Below are 19,167 nucleotides of genomic sequence, written 5' to 3' on the forward strand. Positions count from 1 at the left end.
ACATAATTTCAGACCTCTTTAAATCAGAAATTCACTATACCTTTATACTTTCATACTTTGTTCTTTACTAAACAGGAAAATGTATCTATATAACCAAAGCAAAGGTTAAAATTACGCTGACTAGTTGCAATAGTTCAACCAATGACAAACAAGACATAATTCTTCAGCCTGGAACCTGTAGAAGAAAATGAAGGTAAACCTCAAAATTGTTCTCTTGATTAGAAAGTGTTTCATCACATTGCTTGATACCCTGCTTCTCACAATATTAGAATTAACCAACAGTTATTTAAGTTATTGTAAAAACATATACATATGTAATTTTTCGATCATAGCCTCGTGCTCCAAGAAAAGTTCCTTTCTTCTCCTGCGGGTGGCAGTATTGTCTTGTTAAATGGTCCACGGGTCCTGGGCCAGTAAAAGGGTCATGCTGTGTGCGTGAGTGTGTAAATTAGATGTGACTGTTTAAGAGGTGTGCTCCGAAGATAGCGGATCAGCAGGTGACATGTTAATCCCCAAAGTTTATGGGTCTTTGTTCAGATGCTTTTAGCGAGACAGATGTTTTCAGCAAATGGTCGTAAAAGTCGTTAAAGTGTTATCATTCAAGGTTGGGGGGAATCACCCTCTGCTCTCCAGTGGAATTTCTTAAGTGGATCTAAGAGTGTGATTTCACAATGAGACATCAGGCTATCTGCTACATGTGTGTGTGTGTGTGTGTAGGCTACTCAGAAAGGTGATCCAGTGGCAGTGCTGAAGAAGCAGTTGGAGGAGAAAGAGAAGCAGATGGCTACTGCACAGGAGGAAGCGTCTTCTGCCAAGAACCGCCTCAGAGAGCTGTCTAAAGTAAGACCTCATAAATCCACGACACGAATTTTCAGGTGTCTTCTTTCTAAACTGTAGGGATTAAAAGCTGCATCACTTAATTTGCCAGATTGATGATACATTCCATTTCTGAAATTGCATGGCCATTTTACATTTCTCGGCCCACAGTCTTACCTGTACCAGGAATATATCATAGAAGGCATTACCCACAGTTCTTTCCCACGGGTCATTTAATCTTGCATTTCGCCATGTCGTCCCAAGTTTGTCTGTTGTAAATTTAGCGGTTAGCAGATGCGCTAATCCAGCAACTACCAATTGAGCCATCAGTTACTTTCATCCACGCTTCATTTTACTCCAAACTGTCGACACAATACACTGTCACCGTACTGAAGACTCTCAGGTTTTCTCTCTCTTTCTCTCTCTCCCTCTCTCTCTCTCTTACTCTCATTCTCTCTCTTACTCTCTCTTTTTCTGTCTCTCAGTTCAAACTCTCAGTTAAACTCAGTAGCTCAGCTACATTACAGTATTATCATTTTAGAAGCAAAAAACTGACCAGAGATATTATAATACGGTAAAAAAAGCTCTAGTCTGCCACACGGAAAAGAAACTACACTATTATTACTGCCCCCTCCTAAAAATACAGAGAAATACCAGCATTTAAAAAAAAAAATCATGATTTTAATTAAACATGATTAAACACCATTTTGTGGTGAGTCATTTTGCCAATCTTATGCTGATTTCTTAATGTGGGGGGGGGGCTGATTTGTACTTAAAGTCTTGCAAGGTTGGCAGTTCATGAGAGTTGTTTGGCATGTCAGTGTAGTTATGATGTGGACCTATGAATAATTAATTGTAATTATAATATTGAAAAGTGTGTTTTTGTGTGTTTTTATTTTTTATTAGGAGCTTTCTGCAGAGAAATCGAAGGTGGCGTTGGTGGAGACCAGGCTGAGCTCTCAGCTGAGTAAACGGGAGCAGGAGATGATCGCTCTGCAGGCCCGAATGCAGGCCAGCTACCAGGACCACCTCGCCGAGACGCAGCAGCTCAACGCTAAAGTAAACAGGAATTGAATTTGACAGTCTTTTAAATTTAATGAATCTTTATACGTGTGAATGTAGAGATTATAAATGGAATGATTACAATTATTTAATTTTCTTTGGTTTTACTATGGGTAAATGAGCTACTGAGCTCTGAGTTTTCTCTTCTGAAGTCTCCATTGCTCCACCAGCTGCTCGCGTTCAGTAAAACTGAGCCTGATCCTCTGTAAGAGGCTGTGCATCTTTATGTGACGTAAGTACATAAAGACACACAACTTGGCCAGAAGAAGAACTTCCATGAAAAGCGACCCAATACCCCAGTTTTTAGAATTAATATATTAGGCATTCCAGGGAAATCCTTGCTGTGTCTATGTGAGGCCCTGCTGGTTAGAAGCAACACGTGTGGCAGCAGGATGTCCTGTTTTTTTGTCAGTGAGTATATATTCACTGTTTACAGAGTGTTTATTAAATCATCATTAATGTGCGTGTTGTCTCTGTCCTGATTCTCACAGGTTGGGACTCTGCAGGATCAGCTGGAGAAAGGCCCGAATGCTCAGCTCGCTCGGTTGCAGCAGGAGAACTCCATTCTCAGAGATGCCCTCAACAAAGCCACCAGCCAGGTGGACAGCAAGTATGTTGGAACAACACATATTAAGAAATTAATGGGAGTATTGTTAACACTAGCATGTGTTTTGGGTAAAAGGAGCTCATTTTGGCCTCCTAGTTTGTATGTACTAGCGGTGTCAGTCAATTAAAAAATTGAATCCGATTAATTAGGACAATATTCTGTGATTAACTGCAATTTAGGGGATTTAGGGCCCTCTCTGGTGAGAATGGGTAATAGCACAGAGCATGCGGAAGAATCATTTTAAACTGGGTGGGTGTGATGCGGTCTCCTTTCAGAGCGGATAAATCCGATTCCAGGTTATGATGAGAGAGTGAGAGAGTTTCTTTGGTTTTACTATGAGTGAATGAGCTAACGAGCTCTGAGTTTCCCCTTCTGAAGTCCCCATTGCACCACCAGCCGCTCGTGTTCAGTAAAACTGAGCCGGATCCTCTTTTAGAGGCTGTATTTATGACATAAGTGTGTAAAGATGCATGACGTGGCCGGAAGAAGAATTCCCGTGAAAAGCAGAAGACCCGACACCCCAGTTTTTAGAATGAATATATTATCAGGCTTAGCAGGGATGGTCATTCCAGCACACTGGTACCATTAAACACAATATTTTATCCATATTCTTCTACAATTAGAAATGCTTCTGCTTTCAGTTTAGAAACCAAATAATACAGACTGACACTTTTAATTTAAAATAAAATATGAATGTTTTTCATATTAGTGGTTTCAATTAAAATACGAGTATATATACTAACATGTTTGACGGGAGATAAACCAAAGTGGGTTGTAAGGATTTCTGAATTACAAAAGATAATTCAGCACAGCAGCGGTGTTGTCAATGACAGTTTGAAGGAAAATGAAGTGTGGATGATTCTTTAGAAGTAGAATCAGACTTTAGAGCACATAGACATGATAGCCAAGCATTCAAATGAAAATTCTTACTCTTACTCTTACTGCTAATATGAAAGTGAACTGTCAGTGGGAAAATATCTAAATATATCAGTGAGGGTTGTAACGTGAACTGTTTTTGACCTGTTGTTGGATTGAATGATGTTTTTTCAGGCAGAATGCTGAGCTGGCTAAGCTGCGGCAGGACTGCGCCAGGCTGAATAAGGATCTAGGAGAAAAGATTGAGGCTCTGCACTCTGAGGAGCAGCTCAGGAAGAGTCTGGAATCTAAAGCCAGTGTTGCTGAGAAGCAGCTGTGCCAGCTTCAGGTATAGCTGGTATATTTCAACATAAACCCGGATCTGATCTTACAGCACTTCATGCTTCCCTCTGCTGACAACTTATATGGAGATGTGGATTTCGTTTTCCAGCAGGACTTGGCACACTGCCCAAACTGTCAAAAATACCAATTGGTCTTATGGTCTTATATAATATTCAAATTTTCTGAGACACTGATTTTTGGGTTTTTATTTGCTGTAAGCCATAATCAATACTCAACAATAAAATAAATAAACACTTAAAATCTACATAATAAGCTCGGATTATCCCAGTGAAAAAGTATAAGTATAGACAAATAAATAAATAGACAGACAAATAAATAAATAATAAATACATTGCAGTCCAGCCAAAGCAGCAGAAAAAAATTGACTACCGCTACACATTAAATAATATTTGCGTCTATAACCGTGTGTGTGTGTGCTGTGTTTGTGTTTGTGTGTGTGCTGTGTTCTGCAGGCGTGCCGGGTGTCGAGTGAGCAGGCGCTGCAGCGGCGGCTGGAGGAGGTGAGTGAGGAGCTGAGGAAGGCTCAGAGCAGCAGCAGCAGCCTGCAGACGCAGCTGACACAGGCTCAGCAAGACAACACCACCCTTACAGGTACCCCAGCAAATGTATTTACTGAGTGAAAATAAAGGTTTATTGATTGATACAGCTGACTGTGTAAACCGAGTTACCGTATTTTATGGACTATAAGGTACACCCTATTATAAGGCGCACTATCAATGAACGTCTATTTTCTGGTTTGGACAATAGTAAGTAACAGGGGTGTCGCCATGTTTTCCATGTTTCAGCAAGTCAAGTAAACAAAACTGTAATTATGAAAAAAACAGTCAAACGAGTGCTGGATGTTAATATACACATATTTCTCTGCTGAAAGCGCTTCTGTTTATTTACAGTGAGCCTAGAAATACAATATTTTCAACAGCACGGTCAGCGGCATTTAGCGCTGGTAAAAGCCGCCGAAAGCTCCACACTGAGAAACCCTGAGTCTTCCAGTAAGTCAGGGTACTATCAGCTAGCGGTTCGACCCACGTAGCTTGTTTTAACACGGTAAATACACAGACTACAGTCCAGTATACTCACCTCTGAATAGTGAAAGAGCTAGCGCTGCGGTTTAATAGCTAATGCTAATGTTAATACTGATCCAGTCTCGGTGCTGGAGAAACTTCACTGAAAATCCTGTATAACTCTGTACTTCAGCGGAGTGGCTTCACTGCTCTTTAATACCTGACTGGTAGAATTCATTTCAATTCATACATAAGGAGCTCCGGATTATAAGGAGCACTGATGATTTTTGGAAAAAATTGAAGGATTTATGGTCTAGAAAATATGGTATTTTCCCTTGGAAATGATAACCATCAATTTCTATACCATTATAATGATATACCACTGCAAGCATTGTCTGTGTGTACCTTATAAAGATTTTTACAGACTTGTGTTCTTCACCTGTGTTCACCTGTGTGACAGAGACGCGTGGGCACCTGGCAGCTCTGGAGGCGGAGCTAGGGGAGCGGACCGGGCAGGTAGAGAGCCTGAAGGTGCAGCTGAGCCAGACTGACCTGGAGAACCAGCAGCTGCAGGAACAGCTGGGCTCTGTCCGTGTGCTGCTGGAGGCCAGTCAGAGCCGAGCGAAGGAGGAGGAGCCCAACACTGAGGTTAGAGTCTCTATTTTCACTCTTTAAAGTCGGGATCAGAATCTGAACTGTGGCATTTGGGAGCTCCAAGCAAGAATGCTAATAAAAGTGGCACTAACTGTTGCATTTGAGCCACTTTTACCAGCTGTGTGAAGCCTTACTGATAATCCTAAATCAAACATCCAACCTGTGTGTCTCAGAAAATTTGAATATTATATATAAGGCCAATTAGTACTTTGAGGTCTGTAGTTAAAACTGATGAAAAAGGGCTGGTAATGACTTTTTAATAGTTATTTTGTAATCCATAGTCATTGTTACTAATGTCAGTTTGGATCTTTAACAGGCCCTGGTGTCAGAACTGCAGGAAGCAGGGAATCGGTGAGTTTTTGTTAAAAAAAAAAATACAAATAAAAAATTCAGAGAGGAGAATGTCCTCTTGAAAATGTGTTTTGGGTTTGAGTACAAAATGAATGGGTTTATATGAGCAATTAAGCAAAATAATATAAAATAATTTTTATACTGAAAAATATACTCATTTTCTAAACACAAAACATCATCAGATGTTTTAGTACCGCAGATACAATGTTTAAAGCTTTAATTTATTTAGCAGTAATGCTAAATAAATCTGTCTATTGTAAAAAAAAAAAAATTCAAATTTTTATCCTATTTTTGCTATCTACACACCAAGAGAGAGCAAGGCCAATTGTGCTCTCTCGGGGCTCTGTCAGCTGATGACACTTTTAATGGAAATACTTTGTTCTGCCTTTTTTTGTTCTGAGTTTTTAGCTGTTTAGCTCCATTAACCCCTTATTCATTGAGGACTGAAACACAGGCGCTCTCTAGCATTTTGCTGTCATTTTTAATAAAAATTTGTGATATTGATATCTTTGATATTCTTAAAAAGTGGCTGATACTTTTGCAGGGCACTATAGGCACCTAATAAATTGATATTTCCTTCTTTTATTCTCACAGAGATGATAAGAACCAGATTACATCCCTTCAAGAGGAGCTCAGTGGCCTTAAAGAGGAGCTGGAGGAGCTCAGATCTGCTGTAAGTGCCTGTATTTGCTTTATTAATTTAGCAGTGATTTGAGAATTTTGGGATGATAATCTGGGATGATTATTATGATTTCAGTGTTATTGTACATCCTTAGTTGCTGCATTTATATATATATATATATATATGTATATATACATTTTCCACCAGGCTAACAACAAAACAGCAGAACATGAGCATTTACAGTACAGGTAAATTTACATTTTTAGCACTTTTTTATTCTTAGTTTTAAATTATTACATCTATTCAAACTTCAGTTTCCACTCCCTGCTTATTTTTACTGTAATTAAACAGAATTTAATCTTTTTCATAGTTCAAAATTGAAGGACGACCAAATATCTTCACTTCAGTCAGACCTCGAACAGTTCAAGCAACACCTGGACCAGAGTAAAGTAAGTGTATTAATATATTAATACCATTACATTACTTTTATATACTGTATATACTTTTAGACTTGCTTCTGTTAGTTAATTTTAATTATTTTCTTTTTTTTTATATTCACTTATTAAAGCTTGAAAACACAACGCAGTTTGAACATCTGCAAAACAGGTAAACAGTTTAAACACTTAGCAGAAGAATAAAACCTAATAGGAAACATTATATTCATGTATTATTATTATTATTATTATTATTATTGTATTAACAGTCTTTAAATTGTTAAATTCATGTATTTTGTGCATTTAAAGCGTAAAGGATCGGGAAGCTCGGATACACTCACTTGAAGAGGAGCTAAAGCAGTATAAGGAGTGTGACACTAATGTAAGTTACATATTTGTTGAATAATGTAAAATGTGTATTCTTTATATTTTCGGTTTTAGTAATTCAGTAAGTAGAATTACGTTAGATGAAGTAAAATAAAAAATAGCGTATTGTAATTTTGTCAGTATGAAGGAGCAGTGTAGATGCCTGTCCTGCTGTAATAGATAAAATGATAATTTGTTAATTTTCTTAGTAAAAAAATTTGTTGAGGAGGGGCACTGGGTGATGTATGGGTTTAGGAGTAGGGCAGAAGTGAGAGCTCATTGGCTGAGCGCCACGCCTAAAGCACAGTTGAACCTGAGAGGGCGCTGCAGAGGCAAAAACTAATAAAAGCAATAAAGCATTTAAAATTTGGAAATGTATAATAATTTTAAACAGGACTGGTACTTCATTTTGCTATTAATGAAAAAAATATGGTTTGGGTTTAGTGGCTCTTTTAAATTAGTGCATTTACATAAAATATCAGAATGTGTATTGCCCCAAATAGGCAATATATTAATTGTCATATTTATTGCTAACATTTTTGTTTTAAGGTCGGCAGTGCAGACGATCTGAGGGCATTTCAGACAGACACAATCAGCGTACTTCAGTCACTTTTCCCACAACTCAGCATAAACACAGAAGAGGTGACCAAAACCACCAAGTTCTGCTTTATTAAACAACTTTTCATTTTGGCTTAAACCAAAATTTGATATCAGGGTTCGTACTATTATAAAAAAAACCTGATGGAATTTAAACATTGCAATCTCAAGGCCTGGAAAAGTTTTGCAAAAATACTTAGAAAGTATATAAATATTATGCAGTTAGTAAAATGTTATAAAATGTTATGACATTTTTACCTAGGAATAGCAGCATAAAGGTAGCTAGCATTAGCTATCTAGACACCAGGCTATTTTAATCAAACCACAATATATATATATATATATATATATATATATATATTTTTTTTTTTTAAATATTTAAAATATTATTTTAAATATAGGCTCACTATAATCATTGTTGGCATGGAGTTTGTCATTAAAATGTGCTGTGAAGGCATTAAAAAAAGTCATGGAAATGTATTGATTAAAAAGTATATTAACCCTCTGATATTATATTTTAGATTCTCATTTTCATTGTGTGCTACCAGTGCTTGTTTTGTTTTATTTTTATTAATTTATTTATTTATGTTTTTTAGGACAAATGGTTACACGAGTTTTCAGAAAAAGCCCAGGAGTCTCTGAGTGCAACTCAACATTCCCTCGAATCACAACAAAACAAAGTGACTGTAAGAAAGTTTTCACGCTCCTCGTGGCTTTAAACCTTGCTTTAAATGGTAATTAAACTCCCTGATGTTAGCTGACTCCACCCTCAGCTCAAATTAAAAAAAGGTTAAAAACAATGGGAGGTGCAGTGGGTGATGTATGGGTTTAGGGGCGGGGCAGGAGGGGGAGCTGATTGGGCTAAGCAGTGTGCCTCTGATAGTGGTAAGAAGTATTATTGATAAACTGAAATGCATTTTGTGATGTGTCTGCGTACCAAAGTACACGGACACGTCATAGCTATAGCACAGTTGAACATGTGAGGGGCTGCAGAGGCATGAATTACACAATAAAAGTGTTTTTAAAGGTTTGGAAATGTTTATATAAATTTTAAGCAGGACTTGTTTCATTACTTCAAAGGAGCACATTTTAGCTGTTAATAGAAAAAAATGGTTTAGGGTTTAATGACTCTTTAAATGTACACTTTCTAAGTCTTTCTAAGTATTTCTTAATAAATTCTGTTTTTTGCGTTAACAAGGCTTTTTGCCAGACTGACACCTTTATTCCAACTATTTAAAGTTAGGTTATGACAGCAGGACTTAGAAAAGCTTGGTTCTGGTCTTTTTAGGGGTGAAAACAAAAAAAGCTCACTAAAGCTCACTGCTGCCCTCTGCTGGAGGGAGGCTCTTATCGTTTGCCGTTGGGTAAATATGTGTGGTTTTCTATCAGGAGCTGTTGGGGAGGCTGAGTGAGGCTCAGGAGAGCCAGAGCACGCTACAGGCGGACTGTGAACAGTACAGAACCGTTCTGGCTGAAACGGTAAGCTGTATCTTCTGTGCATCATATTCATGATGGTTATTATAGTTCAGTATATCTGGCTGGAGCTGGAGTGATTAAGGTGAGCTGAATTGCTGTGCTGCAGGAGGGGATGCTGAAAACCCTGCAGAGGAGTGTAGAGGAGGAGGAAACCGGGTGGAGAGCGAAAGTCTCAGAGTTGGAGGAGCAGCTGAGGAGGGTGAGAACATTTACACATCAATAAACAGCTGTACTTTTAAAGACGTTCAGTTAGCATCTTTCTACAGGCCCTCTAGGGGCCATACTACCCAATCAGTGGGTACAAGGTAGCTGATTATTATTCTTTTTTATATTTTGAATGGGTTTAGAGTTGGTTAAACATCTTAGGCTTATGTTCATTCTGCCCAGAGAAAATTAAATCAGTGTTTATTATCAGAAATTTCAGAAATTCTGAATTTATCAGAAAAAAATGTTTTTTTCTGTAACTTTATTAAAGTTGTACTAGGCTTTTTTGTTCTGTCTCTTTTTTTGTGAGCTCAGATTGAATTGGTAAGCAGTTTTTAATCAAAGAAACTATAAAAATAACTTGAAAATTGAAAAGTCATTTTATTTTTATTTGGTAATATTTATTCTCTTTTAAAGTATTCTTTATAAATAATAATTTTAAGCTTTAAGTTTCCAAAAAGTTAGATAAATAAAAAACATGTTTTTCTTTGTTATTAAACAAACTTACTCACTTTATACAAGCATATATATTTATTGCATATTTTTGGCTTTTGCCCTCATGTAATTTGTCTTTTGATTTGCTAAATTTGTGAAAAATCCTGTATTTGTATATTCTGCTTTTACTGTAGTAAAGAAAGGACAGTACATTTTTATGTATTGTTATGTATTGTTGTTTAAAAAGTAATTTAAATAATGTGTAATAATGTGTTATATTTTCCCATAATGCATTTGGTTGTACATTAATCGATTTTCTCTACTGTAAAATAATATTTTAGTCTAATAACATCTAATATTTTTTTGTCTAAAAGTCGTTGCAGAAAGTGCAGGTGTTGGAAGATACAGCACAGACTCTGAGAGCTGAGAATCAGAACACAGAACAGGTAAGTGTTTCTGGTTTATTGTCAGTTTATGCAGCTCATGTATTAGTTTATTAAAACACTGGCAGGGCTGGGTATCGAAATTCTGTACCGAAAAGGCAACGACTGAAATATCTCAGTACTACCGAGTACTGAAAGATCTAAAGAAAAATCAGTATTTCTATACTTTGCATGAAACGCATATAAGTGTGCACGGAGAGCAAGCAACACAAGGTAAAAAAAAAAACATGACTGTGCCCTAGTGCACAGAAACATGTTGAAGTGTCTGATTCTACTTCTAAACATACATCCACACTTCACTGTCACTCTGCTGAAGTCTCTCTCTCACGTATGAGAATGAAATTTCTTAATTCAGGCTTTTAAATAAATACATTGTGTGAGAATAATTATCGTTTTTTGTAATTGTTTTGCTACAATTAAGAAAAACGTATTCAGGAGAATCTCTCACTATCTTTAATAAAATCCTGAGGACAGAGCTCTTCAAAGAGCACCTACTCTCCTAACACCTCTAACTAACTACCTTCTACTACCAGATCAGGAGAATCTCTCACTATCTTTAATAAACTCCTGAAGACAGAGCTCTTCAAAGAGCACCTACTCTCCTAACACCTCTAACTAACTACCTTCTACTACCAGATCAGGAGAATCTCTCACTATCTTTAATAAACTCCTGAAGACAGAGCTCTTCAAAGAGCACTTACTCTCCTAACACCTCTAACTAACTACCTTCTACTACCAGATCAGGAGAATCTCTCACTATCTTTAATAAACTCCTGAAGACAGAGCTCTTCAAAGAGCACCTACTCTCCTAACACCTCTAACTAACTACCTTCCACTACCAGATCAGGAGAATCTCTCACTATCTTTAATAAACTCCTGAAGACAGAGCTCTTCAAAGAGCACTTACTCTCCTAACACCTCTAACTAACTACCTTCTACTACCAGATCAGGAGAATCTCTCACTATCTTTAAGAAACTCCTGAAGACAGAGCTCTTCAAAGAGCACTTACTCTCCTAACACCTCTAACACACTAACTACTTCTAACCTCATTTCCTTCTTCCCCTCCTTCACTCCTCTATCCTATTATTCCCCTTTGACCTCCTTTTATCCCTATCCAAAGATGTTTTACCTTTAAACTTATTTTACATTGTACTTGACTATTGTAAGTCGCTTTGGACAAAAGCGTCTGCCAAATGTAATGTAATGTAATGTAATGTATTGAAAAAGGGATCGTTTGGGTATTATTTTTAAATGATACCCAGCCCCACTGGCAGACTCTCCTGACACCACTATATATATATATTTAAACTGTAGTATTAAAGCAATTAAAGCTAAAGACTATTGGATATTAAGGACAATATCATCACAGTTCATCACAAAACACCATCAGACGAGCACAGGGTCGAGGTTATTCCTCCTGTAAATTTATAGTAGTTTTAATGTAAATTAATGTGTAGAAGAAGAATTCATTTGAAATCATTCTTATACCTTTTTAATGTTTATTTCATCAGCTGAAGCAGCTTCTATCTGAATCTGAGAGTCAGCTACAGTCAGCCCAGCGAGAGGCACATTCCCACAGGGAGGAGCTGGAACAGGTCAGTGTTTCTACAGAGGATTTGCTTCCATACTACTTTGTGTCAAACTATTTTATTAGATTTTCATGCTTTGTTAATAATTTTTTTAATTATTTCAGTTTGGCGACCGTACAGCTTTCACAGCTGCTTTTTAACTAAGCAATAAATATTTAATTTCAGGATTTACTAGAGCTAGATATAATTAAAAGCTCATATCTGGTATACTTTAGAATAATGGTGATATAAAATATGAGGTACAATATATTTGATGAGACATAAAGCGATAATAGACTAGCAGTACTGCAAAATATGATTATAAATAATAAAAAAGGGTAGACATTAAAGAGGGATTAAAGATGGAATGACAGTACCAGTATAAAGAGGACCCATCTCAAATCTCACAGTTTTATGCGGAATTAAAGTGGGTATAGCAGTGCAAATATAAGCAGAAGTGCAGGTATGGGGTGTGTGAGTGCATATCAGTTTTTGAAAAGTTCCAGTAATGTGTTGATTGGAGGGGGGTGGTCAGGATGCTGAGTGTGTATGTGCTGGGGTGCATTGTGTACATGAATCGTTTACTGAAAATAAAAAGAACCAAGTTTAACCTTTTCTATTCTGATGTTATCAGTTCTTTTATTATCAGTTTTTAACTTGTTTTTCACCTCAGGAAGGAGCTGCTGTGGTTTTTGCAGACTGCAGGAACGGGGCAGTAACATTATTAACTATTTCAGGTCAGGCAGCAGCTGAGCCGGGTGATGGATGGTGCTGAGAAAGGGGTGGAGAATGGCCAGCCTGAGACACAGTCTCACCAGGTTAGGGTGTGGATCCACCGGGTCGCCCCGTTCTCTCTGCTGTGCCCACTGTGCAGTAATGGATACAGGGTGTTCCATGTCTAGCGTTAAGGACGTTCACCTAAAGCGAAGTGCTGCTTGTATTGGTGGAATCTTTTTGGAAATATTAGAAATGATAGCAGAATAAGCAGCTAGATTGAAGCCTGAACATGACAGACTGAGGGATCTGGAGGTTTATTGTGAAAAGCCAAAAGAGTAGAAGATGATGTAGCTCGATTTCCAGAGAGCATACAGCTATGCCATGTATTAACCTTTTGGGAGAAATCTGTTTTTATAAATTTTTATTGTATTCTTTTTTTTTATTTATTTATTTATTTTGTTGTTGATACTTTTAAAGGGTTACTTTCTGACATGGTTTTTTATATATATTTTTAGCTAAAACACACTCTTTTTTGTGAGAATTACATTTTATAACATTTTGTGGTACCACTTTAAAATAAGACTACCTTTATAAAGCGTTTATAAATGGTTTACAATTAGTTTATTAATGGTTACTAATTAGGTTGTAAATGCCTTAAAAATCATTAATAATCAGTTATAACACATGCATAGAAAGGGCAACAATATAGATGGCTGTGTAATATAGTTCACTATTTGGCAAACAACAGGACATTGTTGCCCTTTCTACGTATGTGTTATAACTGATTATTAATGATTTTTAAGGCATTTACAACCTAATTAGTAACCATTAATAAACTAATTGCAAACCATTTATAAACCCTTTATAAAGGTAGTCTTATTTTAAAGTGGTACCAATTTTGTAATGTTTTTTAGTAGCTAGATTAGAGACTTTCAATACTTGTTTGGGTATCTTTACACATTATTCCTTAAAGTATTAATTAAAAAATATATATATTTATATATATATATATATATATTTAGGGGACTAACAGGATCATAGCTTGTGCCCTTTTTTTTGTGTCCATTTGTTTTGTTAATTAGGATAAAGTTAGCGTTGGGACAAATAAGCATGAACAATAGATTATACTGTTGTGCAGGTATATATCGTCGCTTTCCAAAAAAAAAAAAATACAAAAATACTCCATTTTTGTCAATTTTTAGTTTACCACATAATTTGAACAGACAAATTGTCCCTCACACTTTGCCAATGGATCAATAGAAATTCTTAAAAATGACCTGGCATAAACTCTTTTTACTTTGTCTTCCATTGAAAGTTTAGAAGGTTTTTCTCTCTCCTTTAAATTAGTTGTTTTTGAAATACTTTTTTTTATCTTTGGACAGCAATAATATGCAGATTTTATAGGCAAAATAAAATGAAAACAAAACTTAACTATACAGAGAATAATAATTCAGGTAATCAGTAATACTCAGTGATGGCAGTAAGCAGGCGTTTTCCTTGTGTCCAGTGCTGTTCATGGGCAGATGCTGCTCAGAGTTCCCGGCCGTTTTCTCTGTGTTTAACTGTTCTAATAGTTTCTGTTAACCAGGTTCCTGCTTCACTCAGCGCCGCCGTTGTGCTCTCACTGTGACTGTTTTATAAACACCTTTTTTCACTTTTATAACATTAGAAAGTCTTTTCAGTTTCTAATTTAACGTTTTTTGTTTTATTTACTGTTCAGCACAAAGTGTTTGTGTGGAAAACTGGTGCTGGTTTGCTTTGAACTAATGATTGTATATAAGCATGAACGCCGTGTATGTCTTGTATTGTATTTTTTTCAGTCTGTTCTACAGAAATTAAGTTAAAAATGTTTGCCCTGCTAGTGTTGTAAAATTTGCAACCACAACCAAGGTAGAGCCAGACTCGCCTACACATTTGTAATTTTTGATCCCTTTACCCAGACCAATCATCTCAGACAGCCTTCAAATGACATAAATGTGAATTTAGTTTAGTTTAGTTTAGTTTAGTCCGTCTAATGCAGAAAACTGTTGGAATTAAACACTGATGATGAAAGAAGAGTGTATGGCCAAAAGTGCTCTCTCTCTGACTCTGGCTGCTGATGGCAGGCTGCATAACGATATGACACACAAATCAGCGATCTCCTTATTAAAATAGCAGCAGACATAGTAATCAGAAAGACAGACAGTTTTCAGAAGCAAAATGAGATGGGAGAGGTGTTTTTGTTTTTTTTTGGGGAGGGGGGGGGGCATTAAAACAGATAGCTATGGGTGGAGCTAAATACAAATCATACTGCAACCAGCCAGCAGAGGCACTAGACCTGTAGTGGCTTCACTTTTGAGAATAAGACGACCCACTGTGCTTTTCATGCTTTTATACAGTCGTTCATTTAAACACTTCTGCAACTAATCTTTGGCTTTTGTGTTTGTAGCATTTTATTTAGGTCTTTACACCGATCGATTAAGCATAACATTATGACCACCTTCTTGTTTCAACACCTATTAACATGTTTCTTTTTTATCTCCACTGAAAGGAAAGGGACGCTCAATCTGTTTGTTTCTGCACAGTTTTACAGTGTTGTTCATCCTCCTTAGTTAGTTAGTCCTTTAGCAGTGCCCACAGGTCGCCGCCCACAGGTGTTTAAAAACTCCAGCAGCACTGCTGTATCTCATCCACTCACTGTACCAGCACAACACTCACTAACATACTCTTACTTTGTAAAGACTGAGATTCCATCAGAGTCACTATTTACAAGACGGAGTCCGCGTCCAGAACCCCCAAAAGTTTATTCAACTGAATATTTAATAATTTCGCCACATTTTTATCAATTTTTAACACAATATTTAACACAACATTCGAACAAAAACTGTACCTTACACTGTATTAAATTTTCTTGATGAGTGGACCAATAGAAATTCTCCAAAAGTACCTAAAATCATTTTTTTTTCACTTCCATTAAAAAAATTAAGATGATTTTATCTCTCTCCTCTTAAGATGCTGTTTTTTTTTGAAGATACATGTTGTTCATTGGACGGGGACAAATTATTTTTATACATAAAATAAAACAAATAAAACATAACCATCAGTAAATCACTACTGTTGTGACCTAATGTTACAACTATATCCAAAAACTATACAGAAGGACTACAGTCTGTAATACAGAACTACAAAATGTCCTATACGATCAGCGGAGCTAAAAATATGGATAATGGGTGTAGAAAATAAGGAGGTGGTCGTAATATTCTGCTTGATTAATGTATTTCTTTCTTATGTTTTTGTGATGTGTCTCTTTTTTAATGGTGTTTTGGAATGGAACGCGCACTAACAGAGATAACGCTTATTTGTGTCCTCTGTGTTCGTCCATCTGTGTGCCTGTAAAGAATCTGTCCTCCCTGTCTTTAAAGTGGACTTTATGCTGTGTTGTGATGTTTTTATGATGTTTGTAATGGTGGTTTGTTCAGGTTCAGGTGAAGCTGGAGCAGACAGTGCAGACGCTGCAGGCAGAGCAGGCTCTGAAGCTGCAGCTTTCTGAAGAGGTAGAGCAGGTATGCACTAGCATGATGCTAACAATAGGAACTCGTATAGTGTCTCTATAGTGACTCTATAATGGCCATAGTGCCATTTAAAGCTAAAGAATGCTTATACTCGGACCTCACTCCAACTCCCATAATTCACCTGGCCTTATGCTGGGCAGTGTTCAGCCTCACTCACAAGATAACACCTCACAATGTATACGGTCCTCCTGAGCTAACACTTCATAATGAGTTTACATACTGCTGTCCCACGACTTAAAGTAAGTAATATAATAGTGATGCTTTGTTTTAAACCATCTTCACCTCCTCATTCATCTCCTCCTCTATTGATCTCAGGCTCACAGAACAGTTGCTGAACTGCAGCTTCAGGTTGATCAGCTGAAAGCAGTTGGAGAAACACCATCAGCTACAGAAGATGTAGCTGAACTTAAGGTATGTTATTGTACTTGCTCTCCAGTAACACACAAAAACTAAGAAACAAAAAAAGAACTAGCGATGCCATGCCAGAGAATCTCTATAGAGGAGAATACGCACTTAAAGTGAGAACAAAATAAATGGCTTCATAAGAAGTAGCTTAGTAAAATCAGAGTTTATAAATTAAATATGTACTTATATCCCCACACAAAACTATATCAAATGTTTAGGTACCACAAACATGATGCGTTTAAGGTTTTAAACTCCAGTTATAAAGCTTTTATCCTCAGAGCTCTGATGCATGATTAGTTACTATTTTTCTCCCTCTTTTTTCCATGATTTCACGGTCTGTAGGTACCCAATGGCTCTTGACAGATATTAGGCATGTGAAATATTTGCTGGGTGCAAGCGACTCGCTAGTGATCAATTAGCGGGCATCTTTCCCCGAATACCCAAATTTTAAAATCATGTAGTGTAAATCTGGCATAAATAGTAAAGATAGTATTTAACAACGCTAGTTTATTTCATTTATATCATACTGCTGATCTTTCTGCAGGAGCGTCTGGAGAAGGAGAGGAAGTTGACCAAAGATTTGGGCCAGGCAGCCACTAAACTCCAGCAGCTGCTGAGGACCAGTCAGGACCAGCTCGCCAACCAGAAGGAACTGGTCAGGATCCTTCAGGATAAACTCCAAGAAAAGGTATTATCATACATAGTTAAACATAGTTCTACTTCGCGTCACAGACCATTTTCTTCAGCCGAACCCAACAGCGCTCCAGGAAAGCGGAGAGAATTCGGGCATTGAGTCAGTCAGGCTCTCGTTCAGGCTTGGGCTCGGGTTCAGGCTCGGGTTCGGGTAGACAATCTAAACTCTAGTATGCAGAACTATATTATTATTGTTAGTAATTTTCCATTCTTTAAATAGCAGGATACTTTGACCCGACCTGAGATTTCCCCACTTTCCTCGGGCCGGGTCTCCAGGAAATAGTCTGTGAGGTAGTCATCTGTTTTTTAATACTATTTTTGCTTTATAAAGCTATGGCATAAAAATCACCATATAGCTAAGTAACCAAGTATTATTGTTAACGAAAATGAAAGAAATAAGGAAAACTGAAAGTGAAAGTTCTCCTTAACTGAAACCAATAAAAACGGTAATTAAAAGAAAAAACTAAAACGAACTGAAATTACAGATAAATAAATATAATAAGTAAGTAGGCAATGATATTATTTTGTCATATTTTTCGAAGTTGGCAAGTCTGGCTCCACCTCTGGTCTCTGGTGACTAGTGGCATTTTAACATTGTTTTCTATCTGATTGTGTCTCTCTATAGGATGAAGACACAGAAGCGAAGGATGGTACCTCTGTCTGAGCTGGAGAACACTACAGTTAACCAAAACCGCCTTAAGATGACCAAAATGTTGCATTCCTGAGTATTTTTTTTTTTAATGTACTGTAGTAAATGACTACAATTGCACCCAAAATCTTTTATTTTTAAAGTAATTTTATTTCGAATGTTTGCTGGAACCATTTTTACTCTGAGGAAAAGAATATAAAGAACATTCCATCAGATCTCCTCTGACTGTGTCAGAAACTATTCCTGAACTGCCTTATATTTCCTTATAAATCCTCTCCTGCCCCTCCTTCAGCGTTAAAAGGGAAACTGGGTGTGCATTACATGCACATCAGCTAGTGCAATTACTCTTTTTTTTTTATCATTTTAGAAAAAACATAACTTTTTTTATGGTAGGGATACAACCCTGAGCGAGCGTGCCCTCTGTAGCTGGCTCAGATACCCCTGTATACATTTGATAAAGAATAAATAAAATGGCATATGTTACTTTAAATAAAAAGACTTGTGAATCTGTGTGAATGTATTCACATTTAATCACCATTTAGCATATTTTTTACTGTAGTAAAAGTGTTGAAAGCTGTTTTCAGGGTTTCTAAATGAATAATGACTGAAAATAACGCTGAAGTGTTTGATTATATGCTCATGTAATGTTACCATATGCGAACCTTACACTAGAAGACTCATAACGCATGATTTTAACCTTTGTAGTCACACTGATTTTGTATAAACTGAAATTCCTGCTGTATCACTTCCAGTAACCCCAAAAATTGCTCCTTTTTTTCTACCGATCTCATTCCGTCGTTTTTCATTCATTTTAAAATGTTTAGTTGTATCTCTAGTATGAATGAATGCCAAGTGAGATGGTTTTTGTGGAAAAAAAAACGGTGATCCGGTATAACACTGCTTTAGTCCGGTGGAGGAGTAATTAGCTAACCGCACTGCAACACCAGGAAGCAGTGAGACGAACAACAGTTAGAAACGATTTAAAATAAAGACATTTTTACACTAATAACAGTCTTTGCAATGTTATATGTTACTTTACAACATGTGTAATAATGCCCTGCTAAGTGCAGTTCAGCCACTGACCTAGTCTTATAGTCTCTGTAAAACCTCTGACAAAATCCACCGGAGATCCTATGTAAACCTATAGTTACTTACACACAGAGGTGGGTAGTCCAGGTCCAGAAAGTAAAAAATCCAACCCAGGGTTTTGTTGGCCGAACCGCAGCAGAGCCGCCTGGGCAGTTGGAAAAAAAAAACCCTGGGGTGGATTTTTGCTTTTAACTAGTGTAAACAGAAC

General features: G+C 36.9%; 1 protein-coding gene across 4 annotated transcripts in view; it reads left to right on the forward strand.

The window, feature by feature from the left end:
• The window catches only part of LOC103024402 (ribosome-binding protein 1), a 42,875-nt gene extending 24,495 nt beyond the window's left edge, over nt 1-18,380 (forward strand). For 2 of the 4 annotated variants that reach the window (XM_022685258.2, XM_022685260.2), the window contains exons 4-26: nt 718-840; nt 1,723-1,875; nt 2,370-2,488; nt 3,536-3,689; nt 4,156-4,294; nt 5,165-5,352; nt 5,675-5,709; nt 6,304-6,382; nt 6,539-6,579; nt 6,702-6,780; nt 6,900-6,937; nt 7,075-7,147; nt 7,681-7,773; nt 8,325-8,414; nt 9,118-9,207; nt 9,311-9,403; nt 10,218-10,289; nt 11,799-11,882; nt 12,593-12,673; nt 16,031-16,114; nt 16,439-16,534; nt 17,073-17,216; nt 17,847-18,380. In XM_022685258.2, coding sequence (XP_022540979.2) covers nt 718-840; nt 1,723-1,875; nt 2,370-2,488; nt 3,536-3,689; nt 4,156-4,294; nt 5,165-5,352; nt 5,675-5,709; nt 6,304-6,382; nt 6,539-6,579; nt 6,702-6,780; nt 6,900-6,937; nt 7,075-7,147; nt 7,681-7,773; nt 8,325-8,414; nt 9,118-9,207; nt 9,311-9,403; nt 10,218-10,289; nt 11,799-11,882; nt 12,593-12,673; nt 16,031-16,114; nt 16,439-16,534; nt 17,073-17,216; nt 17,847-17,885 — 2,187 coding nt within the window. In that variant the 3' untranslated portion in view covers nt 17,886-18,380. The remainder of the gene's footprint in view (nt 1-717; nt 841-1,722; nt 1,876-2,369; nt 2,489-3,535; nt 3,690-4,155; nt 4,295-5,164; nt 5,353-5,674; nt 5,710-6,303; nt 6,383-6,538; nt 6,580-6,701; nt 6,781-6,899; nt 6,938-7,074; nt 7,148-7,680; nt 7,774-8,324; nt 8,415-9,117; nt 9,208-9,310; nt 9,404-10,217; nt 10,290-11,798; nt 11,883-12,592; nt 12,674-16,030; nt 16,115-16,438; nt 16,535-17,072; nt 17,217-17,846) is intronic. The other 2 variants (XM_022685262.2, XM_022685261.2) reach the window with 2 other exon arrangements.
• Nucleotides 18,381-19,167: the final 787 nt, after the last annotated feature.

The sequence above is a fragment of the Astyanax mexicanus genome, chromosome 7 (assembly GCF_023375975.1).
Source record: "Astyanax mexicanus isolate ESR-SI-001 chromosome 7, AstMex3_surface, whole genome shotgun sequence".
NCBI classification, from domain to species: Eukaryota; Metazoa; Chordata; class Actinopteri; order Characiformes; family Acestrorhamphidae; genus Astyanax; species Astyanax mexicanus.